Source organism: Hemitrygon akajei, chromosome 29, assembly GCF_048418815.1.
Source record: "Hemitrygon akajei chromosome 29, sHemAka1.3, whole genome shotgun sequence".
Lineage (NCBI taxonomy): Eukaryota > Metazoa > Chordata > Chondrichthyes > Myliobatiformes > Dasyatidae > Hemitrygon > Hemitrygon akajei.
Genome location: NC_133152.1, coordinates 34,594,870 through 34,613,818, shown reverse-complemented (window position 1 = coordinate 34,613,818; position 18,949 = coordinate 34,594,870). Strand labels below are relative to the sequence as shown.

The 18,949-nt window shown below is 43.1% G+C and overlaps 1 protein-coding gene across 1 annotated transcript in view; it reads left to right on the top strand.

The window, feature by feature from the left end:
• LOC140718425 (uncharacterized) overlaps positions 1-18,949 on the top strand; it is a 353,391-nt gene that overhangs the window by 234,708 nt on the left and 99,734 nt on the right. Inside the window, exons 4-7 of the mRNA XM_073032152.1 lie at positions 8,441-8,566; positions 10,804-10,926; positions 12,587-12,709; positions 17,842-17,979. Coding sequence (XP_072888253.1) covers positions 8,441-8,566; positions 10,804-10,926; positions 12,587-12,709; positions 17,842-17,979 — 510 coding nt within the window. The remainder of the gene's footprint in view (positions 1-8,440; positions 8,567-10,803; positions 10,927-12,586; positions 12,710-17,841; positions 17,980-18,949) is intronic.

Below are 18,949 nucleotides of genomic sequence, written 5' to 3'. Positions count from 1 at the left end.
TACTCAACAAAGAATAGTGGCTCATTTTCAAGTAACCAGTTGGTACTCAGGAATATTTCCTCTGGAATTACTGTTCAAAATTAGACATGGTAACACAGCGGTTAGCACGACACCTTTCAGTGCCAGTGATCACCGATCAGGATTCAATTCCTGCTGCATGGTGACACTTGTGGGCTGCCCTGCACAATCCTCACTGATATGATTTGTTGCAGAAGGAGGCATTGCACAGTACGTTTCGACGTTTCGATGTACATGGGACAAATAAAGCTAATCTCTTTGACACTGACTGGGGCAGGTATTCAATTGAGGTATGAAAGTGGAGAGGGTGTCAAGGCTGAGGTCAAGAGAAATATTGTTAGAATCAAATACCACAGAAGGTGGCCATTCAGCCTATCATACCTATTCTGATTTTTGATGGGACCGTCCAACCACCTTGTACACCTCCCAGGTTACGAAAGGCCTATGTGGATATCCCCTAAACGGGAACAAGCATTCTTGACCAGCAGAATGAGCGGGGCTGCAGACATCTTCTGAGTAGAACAGGGCCTTTCCATATGCCTTCTCTTCCTCTGAAATACTTTGCTTTCGTAGAAATTATTGTTGCTGATGAAAAAAGTCTGAATGAGCAGGTCACAAATTGAACGCAAGTGTTAACATGTTCAAAATCAGTAGGTTAGTGGCAGAGTTCAAGCAACCACAACAGTGGCTTTGGTATAACATGCATTCGGTAACGTTACCAAAAGCAGCCTTTATCTTGGAGTGCTGTGAGTGAATTGTTTTCTGCACTAGCCCCACATGTGTGAGCCCCACATGAAGCAATCACAGGTAAGGGAGTTTGTGTTTTTGTCCAATCCATAATCTGGGCCCTCGCTTGGAGTGCAAGAGCAATAAGTTCACTGTATTCTTTCTCCACTCCTGCCCCAGTGACCAAGGGGTGAAACTGAGCATCTAGCATCTCTACAAGACCACACAGCATTGATGGATCATGACTCCTGCACCCCCACAATATTCTGTGGAACAGATTCTGAAGGAAAATGATTTCCATCTGTCTTTAGTTAACAGGAGGCAGCTTTGTTTGTAAACGACACAAATTTATAACACAAGTGGCAGATGCTTGGCAAGATTTGAAAGAGACCTGGTTAGGATCCAATCAAAACTGCAGCAGCTGAGCTGGTCAATAATTGCTTAATTGATTACAGTTTCTGCTTTGAATCCCATCCACAGTCCACTTACTCTCATTGCAGCTGTACTCTGTTGAGATTGTAATGCTACTGACTTGCCTATAGTGAGCAACACGCTCACAGATAAAATGCTGGAGGAACTCAACAAGTCAGGCAGCGTCTATGGAGGGGAATCTGATCGTGAGAAAGGGTCTTGGCCCGAAATGTTGACTATTTATTAACCTCCGTAGACAGTATGTCTGACTTGTTCAGTTCCTCCAGCATTTCTGTGAGTGTTGCTCAAGATTTACGTCATCTGCAGAATCTCTGGTGTTTAAGAGTTACATATAGCTCTGCGATTACCTGGAATGGGACAGAACACAAAGAAGAAGCCCTGTCTATTGGCCAATGAAAGGTTTTGAAGCTATTGTAGTGGTTCCCATCTTACGAGGGGTGATTGATAAGTTCGTGGTCTACGGTAGGAAGAGTCAATTTTAGACAGCTTAGCACATTTATTTTTCAACATAGTCCCCTCCTACATTTACACACTTAGTCCAGCGGTCATGGAGCATACGGATCCCTTCTTTGTAGAAGTTGGCGTCTTGGACCTCCAGAAGTGGTCCACAGCAGGGGTGACTGATAAGTTTATGGCTGAAGGTAGAAGGAGATGAGTTAGTAACCAAACTTTCTTCATAATCACTCAAAGAGTTGAACTGCACGTGCATGTAATGAGAGCTGTATAACTCATTGCCTTCTACCTTGGGGCACGAACTTACCAATCACCCCTGCTGTGGACCACTTCTGGAGGTCCAAGATGCCGACTTCTACAAAGAAGGGATCCGTATGCTCCACAACCGCTGGACTAAGTGTGTAAATGTAGGAGGGGACTATGTTGAAAAATAAATGTGCTAGGCTTTCTAAAATTGACTCCGTCTACCTTAGGCCACGAATTTATCAATCACTCCTCGTATAAAGGCCTTTATTTGTCTTCAAAACCAATCTACAATAGTGGCATTATGAAGCCTGTACCTATGGACTGTCACCAATTTTCTAGGTCCAGTAAAAGGAACTGGTAACTCGTTTTATTGTGGCATACCCATTCCTCCTCCTGGATAATGTTCTTGAATTCCTGCAGGCTTATTTTGGGATAGGGCTCCGTGCATCAGCGTGTTGTGTAAGTAAGAAGAAAGAAATTGAATATCCAGGGCTTGTTACAATCTCAGCACATCCCTAAGCTGTTTGCAACCAATTACATTCCAGCTAAGTCCTGTCACTGTTGTAATGTAGGAGTTTTTTTATTATGTATATTTCTTTTTCATGGTCTTTGTAATATTTATACTCATTTTCAGGGTCCAGGCATTACTAGGAATGTGGCTATTTACTGGCCATCCCCATTTATTCTTAAGAAGGTGATAGTGAACTACTTTCAGAGCTGTGATGAAGATGATCCCACGGTGCTGTTGGGTGGGGATTTCCAGAAGTTGGTGACAAGGATAACCACTAAAGTGTTTCCAAGTTCGGGAAGAGCGCAACTTCATTGGGAGGCTGCAGTGGAGGCGTACTTCATGTTTCTTTCTTGGTGGTTTGCTGGGTGTTCTGGAGTAGCCTGGGCAAGTAGTTGCAGTGTTTTGCAGATGGCTACTGTGCCCTAGTTCGAAAGGCATGAATATTTAGAATAATTGACGGTGTGCCATTCAAGCGGCATGCTTTGTCTTGTATGGTGTTGGTCTTCTTGATAATTGTTGGTGTAGCATTTATCAGGTAAGTGTGGAATCTTCCAATATTCTCCTGATTGGCGTATTGAAGGCAAATGCAATGTTAGCACTCATTTTGAGCAGACTAGAAGAGTAAAAGCAAGGGTGTAAAGCTGAAGCTTTATAAAACATTGGACAGACAACATTTGGAGTACTCTGAGCAGTTTTGGGCCCCGTATCTAAGAAAGTTTGTGCTGACATTCAAGAGGGTCTAGAATGATCCCGGGAATGATAGGGTTATCATATGAGAAGCGCTTGATTGCCCTGGGCTTGTACTCACTGGAGTTTAGAAAATGAAGGGAGAATCTCATTGAAACCTATCAAATATTGAAAAGCCTAGATAGAGTAGACATAGGGATGATGTTTCCTAAATGGGGAATCTAGGACCAGAGGACACAGCCTCAAAATAGAAGGGACGTCCCTTTAAACAGAAAGGTGGAGGAATTTCATGAGCTAGGGGGTGGTAAATCTGTGGAATTCATTGTCAGAAATGGCTGTGGAGGCCAAGTCATTGGATATATTTAAAGAACAGGTAGAAGGTTCTTGATTAGTAATGGTGTCAAAGGTTATGGGATGAAGGCAGGTGAATGGGGGGTAATTAATCAGCCATGATGAAATGACAGAACTGGCTCAATGGGCCGAATGGCTTAATTCTGCTCCTATGTCTTATGGTTTTAAAAAGATGGCTCCTCCAACTGTATGCACTCCCTTAGTGCAATACTAGGATGTCAACATGGATTTGTGATTGCACTTCTGAAATGGAGATCATAACCATAATGAACTAACACAGAAGTATGAAATGTTACCTCCTCAGTCACAGCTTTCCACTAACGTGCGCTGCCTACATATATATATGGGAAAGTGCAAACCCCCTATACAGCTGGAACTATGCCAACCATGATCCAGATGTAATTTAAGCATTGGTGCTGTGATGAGTTAAAAACATTTGGTCCAATTTATCCATGCTGGTGGCTGTGCTCCCCAGAGACCGCTGGCAATTCTGCTTTATATCATTTTATCTGCAGTGACTCCTCATTCTTTCTTGTTTGTGTACTTAACTTTGTGGTTCAATTGTTAGTCCTCTCACATTCCTGCCTAAAGGTGGTGGAACAAAATTCTAGTCCGCAGATTTGCGCATTGTCTTTAGTAATTGTTTTACCTTGTTCTACCTCAGTGCACTATGTAATGATTTGCTTGTCTGTATGCAGACAAGCTTTTCACTCTTCAAAGTGTGATACATTTATTATCACAGGACATATATGTCGCCATATACAGCCGTGAGATTCATTTTCTTGCGGGCATACTCCACAAATCTATGAAAGAATAATAACCATAATAGAATCAATAAAAGACTACACCAACTTGGGCATTCAACCAGAGTGAAAAAGATAACAACCTGTGCAAATACAAAAAGAAATAAATAATAATAATAATAATAATAAATAAATAAAAATAAGTATCAAGAACATGAGATGAAGAGTCCTTGGAAGCGAGTCCATTGGCTGTGGGAAGATGTCTTGATACCTGTCTCCCTCCCCACTATTTGTGACATTTTCCAGGAGTGTTGTACACAAAGGGCCCAAATCATTGTTGAGGATTCCTACGATCTCTTTGACCCAGTACCATAGGAAGGAGGTAGAGGGGCATCAGGACAAGGCAGGCCAGACTGGTAACAGCTTCTTCACTCAGGCTGTCAGACTAATGAATAACCAGCCATTGCCGAGATCCTGTCACTGGGACAGCGAGTTGTTTACCGTTTAACTGTTAATCTGTGTGCTGCGCACTTCACAGGAAGTTTGAATAACATTAACTTATTTGTGGTGATTTTTTTTTCTGTGTTGTGAGTTATATATGTTTTGTGGGTACACTGTGGTCTTGAAGAACGTAGTTTATAGACAGTCAGATGACAATAAACTTGAACTTGGAGAAACCAGTACCAGTACAAATCTTCTGACACTCCAATGCAGAGGGAATGCTGCACTGTTACCCTTTGAGTAGAACTGTTTCTTTTTGGTTTGTTGGATTAATGACTATCTTATACTTATTGTCCCTGACATTGGATTCTCTCACTTGTGGAAGCATATTTACCATAATGTTATCAAATTGTGAAAACACCGAGAGATCACCCCGATCTAGGAACTTTCTCCAGTTCTGTTTTCACAGCTGAGCCACAGTTAGATGTGATCCATCTTGAAAATGGGTTACACAACTACTTGTTAGGCTGGAGCTAATCAAAAGTGGAGCTTAAGCAACAACTGGGTCAGTGGTCTTGCTCCACTGCTGCTAGGGTGAATGCAGTCAACAGTGGGAAACTGTTAGGAGCTCCCTTCGTTACACCAATTCCAATAACATCCATGTGACAAAAAGATGTAGAATTGAGGCAAAGAGGAAGTGGAAAGAGATTACCACAAGGATGAAACAATCTGTTTGGTAGTTCCTTTCTCTTAACTCTTTTAGTTTTGAAAACTGCTACAGCTTCTGATGGGTAGTGGGTTGGAGATAAGTCTCCACCAAAGGAGAGGTAAGGTTACCCTTCCCCCCGCTAGCCCGCAGGTCACCCTTGGGCAAAGTGTAGCACCTGCCTAGCTCCCTGATCAGGGTCACATGAAGCAATGGGAGCAGGTGGTGGATGGTCATATGAGCAGTCAGTGCACATCACAAGTGCTGGGTATGTGACCACTGACACCAGGCAGTCAATTTCTGGAGAGTATTGATAATGGCTGGGGTCACCCGTCTTGTAAAGACACTGCCCAGAAGAAAGCAATGGCAAACCACTTCTGTAGAAAAATTTGCCAAGAGCAATCATGGTCATGAGACCATCATCTCGGCGCATAATGGTGATGATGCAGCTTCTGAGAAAAAGCAAAGGGTGGGTGGGGCCAGGTGCTTTCGAGGAGTGGTGGGATCAGTCAGGGATTTAAGGAAGGACATACCATTGGGATGAGCAAGTTGATGTGGAGGATTCAAAGGTGAAGTGAGTGACACTGGAATCAGTGAGATGCAGAATATGAGGCTGATGGTACTCTAAGTTTGAAAAGATGATGATTTTGCAAGAAGAATAGGAAGAAATTGTTATTGAGCAGATGATTAAAGTGTGTCGGGAGAGGGAGGCTGGTTTCTAAACAACACCAACACTAAATACAGCACTCAGTTCTTACAGTGCCTATAAAAACTATTCACCCCTCTCTTCCCCTAGAAGTTTTCATGTTTTATTGTTTTACAAAATTGAATCACAATTGAATCTGGCTTTTTTGACACTGATCAGCAGAAAAAAGTCTCTTTTGTGTCAAAGTGAAAACAGATCTTTACAAAGTGATCAAAATGAATTGCAAATATAAACACAAAATAATTGATTGCATAAGTATTCACACCCTTCAAGTCAGTATTTAATAGATGCAACTTTGGCAACAATTACAGCCTTGAGTCTGTGTGGATAGGTCTCTATCAGCTTTGCACACCTGGACACTGCAATTTTTCCCCATTCTTCTTTACAAAACTGCTCAAGCTCTGTCAGATTGCACAGGAATCATGAGTGAACAGCCCTTTTCAGGCCCAGCCACGAATTCTCAATTGGATTGTGGTCTGGACTCTGACTTGGCCACTCCAGGACATTAACTTTGTTGTTTTAAGCCATTCCTATGTAGCTTTGGCTTTATGCTTGGGGTCATTGTCTTGCTAGAAGACAAGTCTTCTCCCAAGTTGCATTTCTCTTGGAGACTGCATGAGGTTTGCCTCCAGGATTTCCCTCTATTTTGCTGCATTCGTTTTACCCTCTACCTTCACAAGCCTTCTGGGGCCTGTTGCAGTGAATCCACCCCACAGCATGATGCAGCCACCACCATGCTTCACGGTAGGGATGATGTGTTTTTGATTATGTGTGATGTTTGGCTTACACCAAACATATATTGTTTAGTCTGATGGCTAAAAAGCTCAATTCTGGTTTCATCAGATGATGGAACCTTCTTCCAGCTGACTTCAGAGTCTCCCACATTTATTCTGGCAACTTTTCCATCAAATTACCAAACCAATGGAAAGACTTGCTGGTCTATAATTTCCTGGGCCACTTCTACTCCCTTTCTTGAATAAGGGAACAACATCTGTAACCTTCTGATCCTCCAGAACCTCCCTCGTCCCCATTGATGATGCAAGAGACATTGCCAGAGACTCAGCAATCTCCTCCCTCACCTCCCACAGTAGCCTGGGGTACATCTCATCCAGTCCTAGTGACTTATCCAACTTGATGCTTTCCAAATGCTCCAGAACATAAGTCTGTTCCTATCCCTCTCCAATGCTATGGTAAAGGAGATAGAATTGTGATCACTCTCTCCAAAATGCTCTCTCACTGAGAGTCCTGACACCTAACCAGGTTCACTTCCCAATACCAGATCACGTACAGCCTCTCCTCTTGTAGGCTTATCTACATATTGTGTCAGAAAACCTTCCTGAACACACCTAACAAACTCCACCCCATCTAAACCCCATGTTCCAGGGAGATTCCAATCAATATTTGGGATATTAAAATCTCCCACCACGACAACCTGTTATTATTACACCTTTCCAAAATCTGTCTCCCTATCAGCTCCATTTCTTTCCATTGCTCGATGATTGACTTAACTGTACTCCAAGGGAAATCCCTTACTATCTTTCCTTTCGGTTAGCCCTGACTAAGGGTCTCGGCCCGAAACGTCGACAGTGCTTCTCCTTATAGATGCTGCCTGGCCTGCTGTGTTCTACCAGCATTTTGTGTGTGTCGTTTGAATTTCCAGCATCTGCAGATTTCCTCGTGTTTGCTCCAAGGGATATGCAATGACTTGGAAATTTTCTTGTATCCATCTCTTGTCGTATGCTTTTCAATAATCTTTACATAGAGTTGCTCGGAGTGTTCTTTTGTCTTCATGGTGTAGTTTTTGCCAGGATACTGACTCACCAGTAGTTGGACCTTTCACATACAGGTGTATTTTCCTACAATCAATTGAAAGACCTTGACTGCACACAGGTGATCTCCATTTAACTAATTATGTGACTTCAAAAAAACAACTGACTGCACCATTGATGATTTGGTGTGTCTTATTAAAGGGGGTGAATACTTATGCAATCATTTATTTTGAGTTTTATATTTGTAATTAATTTAGATCACTTCGTAGAGATCTGTTTTCACTTTGAGATAGAGGAGTCTTTTTTCTGTTTATCAGTGTCAAAAAAGCCAGATTAAATCCACTGTGATTCAATGTTGTAAAACAATAAAACATGAAAACTTCCAAGTGGGGGTGAATACTTTTAATAGGCACTGTATATCTATTGCACTTCCATCAATTGTTTAATTGAAAGGAAGGAGCAAAAGCCAAAAGAGTAAAAAAAAGGGAAAAAAAATCTAAGGTAAAGAGGAGTGAGACCAACAAGAAGAAATATGAAGACATTTTTCACCAAAGTACCAAGTCCAAGATGAAGTAAAAGTGTGAGATCAACTTGATGGATCGCATGCATTTACAGAGAGTTGTACCTGATGGTGCTTTTTTAATCTTATAGGCATCAATACATGCTTAATTGGAAATGGAGGCTGTGAACATGACTGTGTTCAGTTGTCGATAGCCCATTACCAGTGTAAATGCCGACACAACTACCAGCTCAAGGACGATGGGAAGCACTGTGAGCGTGAGTACCTGGGCTGTGGGAATCTGTTGTGGCGGGAGGGAGAGGGCTACCTGTTACATCCCTTTGCACATTTCGTCATCATCATCATGGGCCATGTTGTATGACGTGGGCGATGATGGTCTTTGACTATGATTGTCCTTGGCCAAGTTTTCTACAGAAGTACTCTTCTTCCGGGCAGTGTCTTTACGAGGCTGGTGAACCTAGCCATTATCAATACTCTTTAGAGATTGACTGCCTGGCATCACTGGACACATAAACAGGATTTGTGATATGCACCAGCTGCTCATACAACCATCCACCACCTGCTCCCACGGCTTCACGTGACCCTGATCAAGGAGGGGCTAAGCGGGTGCTACATCTTGCCCAAGGGTGACCTAGCAGAGGGAAAGAGGATCTTGCACCACTTTTGGTAGAGATGTATCTCCACCACATCACTGCTTGTACATATACCCATAACAAATCTCGTTAGGAGGCCCCGCTGCGTATGTCCAAGTTATGTTACCTGTCCGGAAATATTAAAAAATTCCAATACTAATGGCGAATACCAGAAATTTCTCTACTTTGTTTTAATATAGATTTGCAGATCTCCCTCATGTTTTTTGTGAGGTTCAAAGGTGTACCTTGTCAGATTTATACATACGATGCCAAGCTGAAAGTCTATAAGTGTCCTCAGTTCCCAGCATGTAACAGAGTAGGCGTGATGTTTTAAATCATCTCTCAGAGCGACCTAGCACAGTAAAATCAACACTCTTCCAACTGAAAGGGAGTGTTGTTGCTGAATGATTGGATAGTGCATGAAGGGAGGGAGTGGGGTTTGTGCTGGTGGGAGCATTGTTCTCAGTCAGTCAGGGGACCAGGATAAGCTGCCCACTGGAGATATTTTCATCCTGCATGGGGGCTAGGGGAACACTCTCCATGTAAAAAAGCTTAACTCTAACATCCCCTCTATGCTTTCCTCCAATCACCTTAAAATTATGCCCTTTCATACTGTTGAGTTCTACTAGCCACATTCTACTACTGAGGGGATGTTTTGTCAGGAAAGAGTTTGGCATTTCAGGTGTCATCCATTTTCAATGAGGGATTGGGAGCTGCAAAATTGCACAATCACTTGCTGCAAACAAGAGGAAAAATTGTTTGATACCCAGTCGCAGTAGTTCTCCAGGGGCCCTGGCTGTCATGTGACGCTATCTCAGTCCCTATTTGATCAGGACATCCCTGGAGGAAGGAATAGGTGATGCTGGGCCATTATTAAATGATCTCGCAGTAAGAGGTTGTAACTCTTTTCAGCCAGCCTTACACTTAACCGGACATGATTCTCCCACACCCAACGCAGTTCAGAACAGTGTATAGGGAGGCTGTGCATGCCAATGGTATGTTTCATTCCAGGACTGAGAACAGATCCATGCCCACCCCACCCACTGTCTGCCCCAATCCCCAAGGTCCTCAACTCAACCCAACCACTACTCACCTTGTTAAATGCACTTAATTGAAAACAGTTGTGGGGAATTGAGGAAAAATTGGGGCAGCATGGTGGCAGAGTGGCACCATGCCAGAGACTCGGGTTCAGTTCCCGCCGCTGTCTGTCAGGAGTTCTCCCCATGACCGCATGGGTTTCCTCTGGATGCTCTGGTTTCTTCCCACTATCCAAAGACATATTGGCTAGTAAGTTAATTGGCCACAGGGGTGGTATGGGTACATTGGGCCGGAAAGACCTGTTACCATGATGTATATCTAAAATTTTTTAAAAACAGTCATTACTAGAACAACAACACACACGTCAGGATGAAGGGTCTCGGCCCGAAACGCCGACAATGCTTCTCCTTATAGATGCTGCCTGGCCTGCTGTGTTCCACCAGCATTTTGTATGTGTTGTTGTTTGAATTTCCAGCATCTGCAGATTTCCTCGTGTTTGCTCTTTAGAGTCATTACTAGAACCTGCTGTCTAGTTAGGGTTTGACCTCTCTTGGCAAAGCCATGTGCGACAGTAAAAACGTTTTCCCCATAGGAGGTAACTACTGTTCACTTAAAGTGACAATGGGTTCAGTTTTCTCACTTTGAGTGAATACAACCTCCACTTTGTTCTTCAAACTCCGGCAAGTATCACTTGTGGAGATTGGCCACGAAGGCAAGTTGTCTGACAGGTGTAATATCCTAACGAAGCTGCTAAAGGCTTCTTCCATTCTGGGGTGCAAGGAGTTCACTGAGAAGACCTCTCACACACGCTCTTATCTCTCCAGTGAAGAACCCATGTGCTGACAGGAATGGTGGCTGTATACACATTTGCCACAACTACCATGGAGTCGCCAGGTGCGATTGCTACCCTGGATACGGATTGGCGAGTGACGTCAAAGGATGTGAAGGTGAGTGACCTGCAAAATATCTCTTTCGCGTAATGTGCACCATTGCGTTTCCATGACAACTTGTTCCATGGTGGATGATGGAATTCTCCACCAAACCCTCACACATAGTGCAATCAAGCCACTTGCCTTGTCCCAACAAGCCCCTTGCACACAGTAAACAATTTGAAGCATCGTGAATGTTTCAAGTGGCCCTGGTTCTGGCTGATAGCAAGTTATCTGTTGCATCTCCCAGATCTATAGCTGCCTCCATACAGAGATGAAGGAAAACAGTTCCACAGCAACACCATCACCTCAGGTATTATTGCTGGGTCTAAACCATGGAAAGACACAGTGGGAACATGTTCACCAGAGATTCCCCCTTCATTCCTCTAAAACTTCATTGTTAACAGCCAACTAGAACCATAGAACATTACAGCACAGAAACAGGCCTTTTGGCCCTTCTTGGCTGTGCCGAACCATTTTCTGCCTAGTCCCACTGACCTGCACCCGGGCCATATCCCTCCAAACCCCTCTCATCCATGTACCTGTCCAAGTTTTTCTTAAATGTCAAAAGTGAGCCCGCATTCACCGCTTCATCTGGCAGCTCATTCCACAGTCCCACCACTCTCTGTGTGAAGAAGCCCCCCCAATGTTCCCTTTAAACTTTTCCCCCTTCACCCTTTACCCATGACCTCTGGGTTTTTTTCTCCCCTAGCCTCAGTGGAAAAAACTGGCTTGCATTCACTCTATCTATACCCATCAGAATTTTATACACCTCTATCAAATCACCCCTCATTCTCCTACATTCCAGGGAATAAAGTCCTAACCTACTCAGCCTTTCTCTGTAACTCAGTTTCTCAAGTCCCGGTAACATCCTTGTAAACCTTCTCTGCTCTCTTTCAACCTTATTAATATCCTTCCTGTAATTAGGTGACCAATTGTTGTTGGTTAAACTCTTGTTGTTTGTTTATTTATTTATCCCCCCTTCCTTTTCTCTCTCTTTTTTCTCTTTCTGCCCCTCTTACAATCACTCCTTGCCTGCTCTCCATCTCCCTCTGATGCTCCCCTCCCCCTTTCTTTCTCCCTAGGCCTCCCATCCCATGATCCTGTCCCTTCTCCAGCTCTATATCCCTTTTGCCAATCAACTTCCCAGCTCTTAGTTTCATCCCTCCCCCTCCTGTCTTCTCCTATCATTTCAGATCTCCCCCTCCCCCTCCCACTTTCAAATCTCTTACTATCTCTTCTTTCAGTTAGTCCTGACGAAGGGTCTCGGCCCGAAACGTCGACTGTACTTCATCCTATAGATGCTGCCTGGCCTGCTGCGTTCCACCAGCATTTTGTGTGTGTTGTTTGAATTTCCAGCATCTCCAGATTTCCTCGTGTTCTTGTTGTTTTTGTTTCCAAATCTGTCCTTTAGCTTCTGTTGTTTCTTCTTAATTTATATATACATTAATTCTTTGTTTTTATATAATTCTTTGTTCTTTGTGATTGTTGAATATTGTTTTTGTTGGATGCCATGCCCTGACCAACACACCACAGCAAATTCCTAATACAGTACTGTGCAAAAGTCTTAGGCACCCTAGCTGCATTTATGTGCCTCAGAGTTCTGCACTGTGTTGTACGTGTAAATGTATATGGTTGATAAAGTTGATCCTTGATTCTTGATCCCTCTCTCACTTAGATGTTGATGAGTGTGTGTTTGGAATCGCTGAGTGTTCACATGGATGCATCAACACTCGCGGATCTTTCTCCTGTGTTTGCAATGCAGGCTACGAGCTGGGCTCTGATGGGAAACAGTGCTACCGTAAGTTAACCCTTTCAAACCTTCTCACTGGTGGAAAGTTAGAATCCAAGTCCATTTTGCTGAGCCTGTCAGCATGATCTTAAACTTAACCTGTAGGCTTCTGAGTAAAATTCACCTCAAGACAGTAGCTACTATCAAGTAATGATCCTGTCACACTGTACAGGATGACAGTATGTACAGTGTTGTGCAAAAGTCCTAGGCACGTATATAGCTAGGGTGCCAAAGACTTTTGCACAGTACTGTAGTAATTTTATGTATTGCTCAGTACTGTTACTGCTGCAAAAAAGCAAATTTCATACTATATATGAGTGATGATAAACCTGATTCTGATATGGGTCTCTATTGTGGACTGAGAGTGGGAAGGGGGCAGGGAGAGGGGAATCATGGTTGGGAAAAGGGGAAGGGAGAGGGGAGGGAGCGGGAAGCACTGTAATTGTCAATAAGCCAGTTGTCTGGAATCAAATGACCTTGCCTGGGCTGGGTTTGTCTGCACCCATGTCACCCCTTGTCCCTGGCATTCTTTCTCTGCCACCTGTCGCGTGGAGCTCCAACCCTGCCATACTCAACATCCATTGCTCCCATCAGATCTACAAACATCCACGCTGACAAATGCAGTACTGTGCAAAAGTCTTAGGCACCCTAGGTACAGTATATATAGCTAGGGTGCTTAAGACTTTTGCAGGAAGAGTGAAGTAACATAATGTTAACAATAATACTTCTCTGCCAGGGCATGAAAGATCAGGAGTTGTCTAAATGGATCACAAATGATAATTTCAATATTTTGAAGGCTTTAGTAGGCTGTGGAAGAAGCTATGAGGACTCATCAATGAAGATTACTTATTGAGAACTAGGTGGCCCTTTGTACGCCATTTTATAGGGGTTATGGGACTGGATCCTGCCTGGACAAATATTTTATTTGTTGGCTTTTATAGGCCCATGTAAGTGGTGGGGTAGAGGAAATTTTAATCTCAACCTAGACCTAGAGAGTATAAGGAAATTAAAGAAACTGCTGGAATATGCTGGAAATCTGAAAGAAGTGAGAATGCTGGAAACATTTAGCAGGTCTGAAAGTATCTGGGGAAAGAGAAATAATTAATAATTCAGGTCTTTAACTGAAATGTCAACTGTTTCCCAATCCATGAATGCTGCCTAAACTTGAGTGTTCCCGACATTTTCTGTTGTTATTCGAGGTTAGATGGGACTGTGATGAAAGAACTTCACCCTGTCTCCATCCTGGTATGGGTGACATGCCAGTGTAGCGGTTAGCATAACGCTATTACAGCTTCAGTGATTAGCGATCAGAGTACAATTCTGGCCACTGTCTGTAGGAAGTTTGCATGTTTGACCTATGACCATGTGGGCTTCTTCCAGCTGCTCCAGTTACCCCCCCCCCCCACACACATTCCAAAGATGTATGGATTTAGGTTACTAAGTTGTGGGGCATTCTATGTTGGCAATGGAAACGTGGCAATTCTTGTGGGCTACCCCCAGCATATCTTTGGACTGTGTTGGTGGTTGGCGCAAACGTATTTTTCTGTCTGTTACAATGTTCATGTGATAAATAAAGCTCATCTTCAATCTGTGTTGTATGTGCGCAGGAGATGATTTAATGGAGAATGTAGAAGAAGTTTTATCCCGTATCTGTCCCATGGAAAGTATGTGATGGGACACTGTAGCAAGAGCTTTATTCCATATCTATATAGTACTGTTCTTCACTTCAGGGTGTTTGATGGAGCAGGGAAGCTTTAGAAAAGTTGCCTTGACTACAGCTTTAACCTCACTGTTTTAATTAGCAATCATTCCAGTTACTTATTTCATTTGCTGTTGAGGGATCTTTGTGCAAATTAACTGTTAATTAATTTGTATTAAAACAACCTCAATGTACTTTATAAAGTGTAAAGGCCTGTGGGACATCTGCTCTGGTCTCCAGCAATTGTTTGTTCAATGGCTCTGTGGTTTTATATCCTTAGCCTGCAATGTGCTGTAAGAGTTGAACTTCTCCAGGGTTTTGTAGGATTTTCAGTAGAGACACTGTATTTTAAAGGCACTGGTGATGCTTTCAGTACATAAGGAAGTCCTAGAGCTTTCTAAATCCAAAGAAATGATTTTGAATGCAGTACTCTGCAAATGTCTTGGGCACATATATAGCTAGAGAGTCTAAAACTTTTGTACAGTACTGTATTTAGCAACATGGAGTGGAGAGTGAGTTTGTAAATCTGGCAGGAGCAAAGAATTTTGGGAATGGTGAAGGTGGAGCGCCGTGGGCGGGATGTGGGATAGGAGGAAGAGAGAGAGAGAGAGCCAGATGCGGGGATGGTGAGGGTGCAGACACACCCAGCCCGGAGACACCAGGCAAGGGGATTTGATTTCAAACAATTGGTTAATTGATCACTACAGAATATCTCTCTGGTGCTTCCCACTTCTTCCCCTCTCCCTTCCCATTTTCCCAACTATGATTCCCCTCCCCGTGCCCCCTTACCATTCTCAGACCACAGACCCGTATCAGAATCAGGTTTATCATCACTCGCATCTCTCATGAAATTTGGGTGTTTTTTGGTGGCAACGGTACAGTGCAAATCATAAAACTACTACAGTACTGTGCAAATGTCTTAAGCATCCTACCTATATATAGACTTCGGTACAGTACTATATGGCCACTGTTTTAATGTGAGAAAGTGCAATCTTCACTTTCATAAGCAAATAGCAGACATAATGACCAGAAAATCAATTCTTGTTAACATAAGGACATGAGATAGAATCAAAATTTGGCTTAATACTGCATGCACCTGCCCAGTAACATTGTCACTGATCTTTTACCCTCAGCACCCTTTTCCTACATATCCTGTAAACCCATTATTGCACAGAAATTTATACTGACATCAATGATCAACGTATAGTCAATGACCAAACCTCCGCCTCCCTCCACCTCCTTGGGTAGAAACTTTCTGTGATTCTTTAATGTCATTTATTTAAGCTGAGGCTTGAATATATTGTATGATTAAGAATCTCAAAATGATTGCTAACTTATGAGGAAAGAAAGTTCTCTTCTCAATACTAAATGACTGACTCCTTATCCTATGACTAAGACATTTCCCAGTCTGGAGAAACAGCCTTGTGGTCTTTACGTTGTTAAGGCCTCTGGGGTTCATATGCATCTGAATGAGATTATCTCTCTGTTGTCTAAACTCCAATTTAGGCCATTCTTATTCATTGTCTCCTCCATTTCTGGGAACTAATAATGTAAATCAATGCTTAACTGTGCCTTCATAATGGCACACATAACCATCCCAAGACATGTCCCTTGTCTAAAACTGCACAGTCCCCATGATCCGTCGGTTCCTCCACACTGCTAAGAATAAGAGGCTCCAAATGAGCCACATTTATAGAGTTTTAATCAGGCAACTGTGGTTTAGTTCAATTGATTTGTTCATGGGATGGGAACATTAGTGTAATGCCCTGGTTCATACTTTTATTGTTATGCTGTATGTATTTCATTATGCAGTTCTATAAGAGCAGTCTATTCTGTTTTCATGCTTGTTTGTGTTAATGGTGAAGATAAGTGATGAGGAGGTTAGAATGGTTGGATTAAGGGGAGGTTTCTCTGGTGAGGGACACTGGGGTTGGGCTTGGAACTTTTGTTCAAGAGGAGCTGAAGAGAGAAGATGCTGGGGTGAACCGGTCGTAGCACACGATCCGGTGGGAGACCAGTTTGTTCGAGATGGATTGCAAGCAACGTTCAGAAGGTGGTGTGTGCTTTCATGTTGACCGAGGGCCCAGCGCGTGAGTGACAGAGAAGTTCAAGATGAGCTCCAACTTGTGCACGTTGGACTGTTTAATTAGAATGGGCCCTTTTCTTTTTGTTATTCTTTACTAACCCTTCAGTTAAGATTCGTAAGTATAATTTCTTTAATCGTATGCAGTGTACTGTCTGTTATTTTGTGGCATTAATTTGTAGCAGGGTAGCAAATGACACAGCATCCACAGAAACAGGTTTGGGGTGGGATCGAGCACGCCTCAGTCTCATGGGTTTGGCAGGGCTGGAGGTTGTCTTCCCTAGACCTACACGGCCGAGGAAATCAGGCTGTTTCATTGGCAATACTGGTATTTATTGTCCATCTACTATCTGTCTTTGAATCCCAAAGGTAGCCACAGTGATGGGTCTGGATATTAATATAATATCTTATATTAACTAAATATAAGATATTAAACATCTGACAGTGCATTATAAACATTGGCAACTGTTGGACCTGAGATAGCATCATGCTTTCTTTACTGTTTTTCCTGTTTTATTTCAAGTACATTCTACTTCTGGGACGCAGCTTAGAATGTTTGGTCAGTGTCTTAAGTGAAGCAACACAACACACACAAAATGCTGCAGGACCTCAGCAGGTCAGTCAGCCCAAAATGTCCAAGAGTCTTAGGCACATATGTAGAGCAAGGGAATTTTGAACAGTACTGTAAAAAATTTTTGTATTGCATTGTGCTGTTTCTGCAAAAAAAAAAAAAATTTCATGACTTATTTGAGTGATGATAAGCCTGATTCTGATACAGGTCTCTATTGTGGACTGAGAGTGGAAAGGGGGCAGGGAGAGGGGGAATCGTGGTTGGGAAAATGGGAAGGGAGAGGGGAAGGAGAGGAAAGCACCAGAGAGACACTCTGTAATGATGAACAAACAAATTGTTTGGAATCAAATGACCTTGCCTGGTGTCTCAGGGCTGGGTGTGTCTGCACCCGCATCACCCTCCCGAACCTGGCATTCCTTCTCTGCCACCTGTCCCACACCCCTCTCACATTGCTCCACCCTCACTATTCCCAACATCCTTTACTCCCATCAGCTTTACATACTCACTCTCCACTCCACATTGACAAATACAGTACTGTGCAAAGTCTTAGGCGCTCTAGCTATATATATTTGTGTTTAAAACTTTTGCACAGTACTGTACTTAATTGCATGAATTGAAATTTTCAGCTGCTGGTGTGGGATTTGAACTCATGTCCAGCAGCCCATTTGAATGGTGCAGGAACTTAACCACTGCTCCAAGAGCATTCTCCTTAATGTTTCTGTGGGAGCCACTGGAAATGATATACGTACTGAGGCGGTAATGAAAATATTGGAACACTTTGTTTTCAGGGATTGAGATGGAGATCGTCAATGGTTGTGAGTCAAACAATGGAGGATGTTCCCATCACTGCCAACACACAGCTGCTGGCCCTCAGTGCAGCTGCAATCAAGGCTTTCATCTGGATGCTGATCAGAAGACATGTGTAGGTAGGATTGGATGAATTGGTTGTTACTCTGTCGCTGAACATCCAACGTTTCTATCTGCGCCAGCATTCCACGGCTTACATAACTCAAGTTAACTAAATATCTGACAGTGCATTATAAACATTGGCAACTGTTGGACCTGAGATAGCATCATGCTTTCTTTACTGTTTTTCCTGTTTTATTACAAGTACATTCTACTTCTGGGACGCAGCTTAGAATGTTTGGTCGGTGTCTTAAGTGAAGCAACACAACACACACAAAATGCTGCAGGACCTCAGCAGGTCAGTCAGCCCGAAATGTCGACTGTTTACTCCCCTCCAGAGATGCTGCCTGACTTGCTGAACTCCAGCGTTTTGTGTGTGTTGCTGTGGACTTCCAGAATCTCCAGAACCTCTTGTGTTTTGAACAGTCCGGCTCCCTTCCTCGCGGGCACTGCGACAATCCTCCCCACCATTTTGAGAGCCACTTTGACATTAAATAGTTTGCTCAGTGACACCATTGCATGTTTACAATGTTACATTGGGGGTAAGGGTGGTGGCGGGAATCTTACAAATTTGGATTGAGATGTACTTTTGGATGACCATATGCTTTGCATCAAGGGCCAACCATAACTGAAGTGTGTATGACTGATCTTGAAAGGGCATGAGTGAGGTCAGTGGTTGATCCCCTTCAAGAACATAGAAAGGAATCTGAAGTAATGCACACAGAATGCTGTCGGTCAGGCAGCACCTATGGAAATGAATAAACAGTTGGTGCTTCAGGCCAAGGCCTTTCTTCAGGACTGAGAAGGAAGGGGGAAGATGCCAGAATAAAAAGATGGGAGGAGACGAAGAAGGCTAAACATTTTCAATTCAAAAATCTGACAGACATGTCATCTTATCCTCCTGTCCCACTACGGCAACTAAGAAATGAAAAGAAACTGCTGGAAATATTCAGCAGACGGGCAGCTTCAGTGGAAATAAAGACAACATTT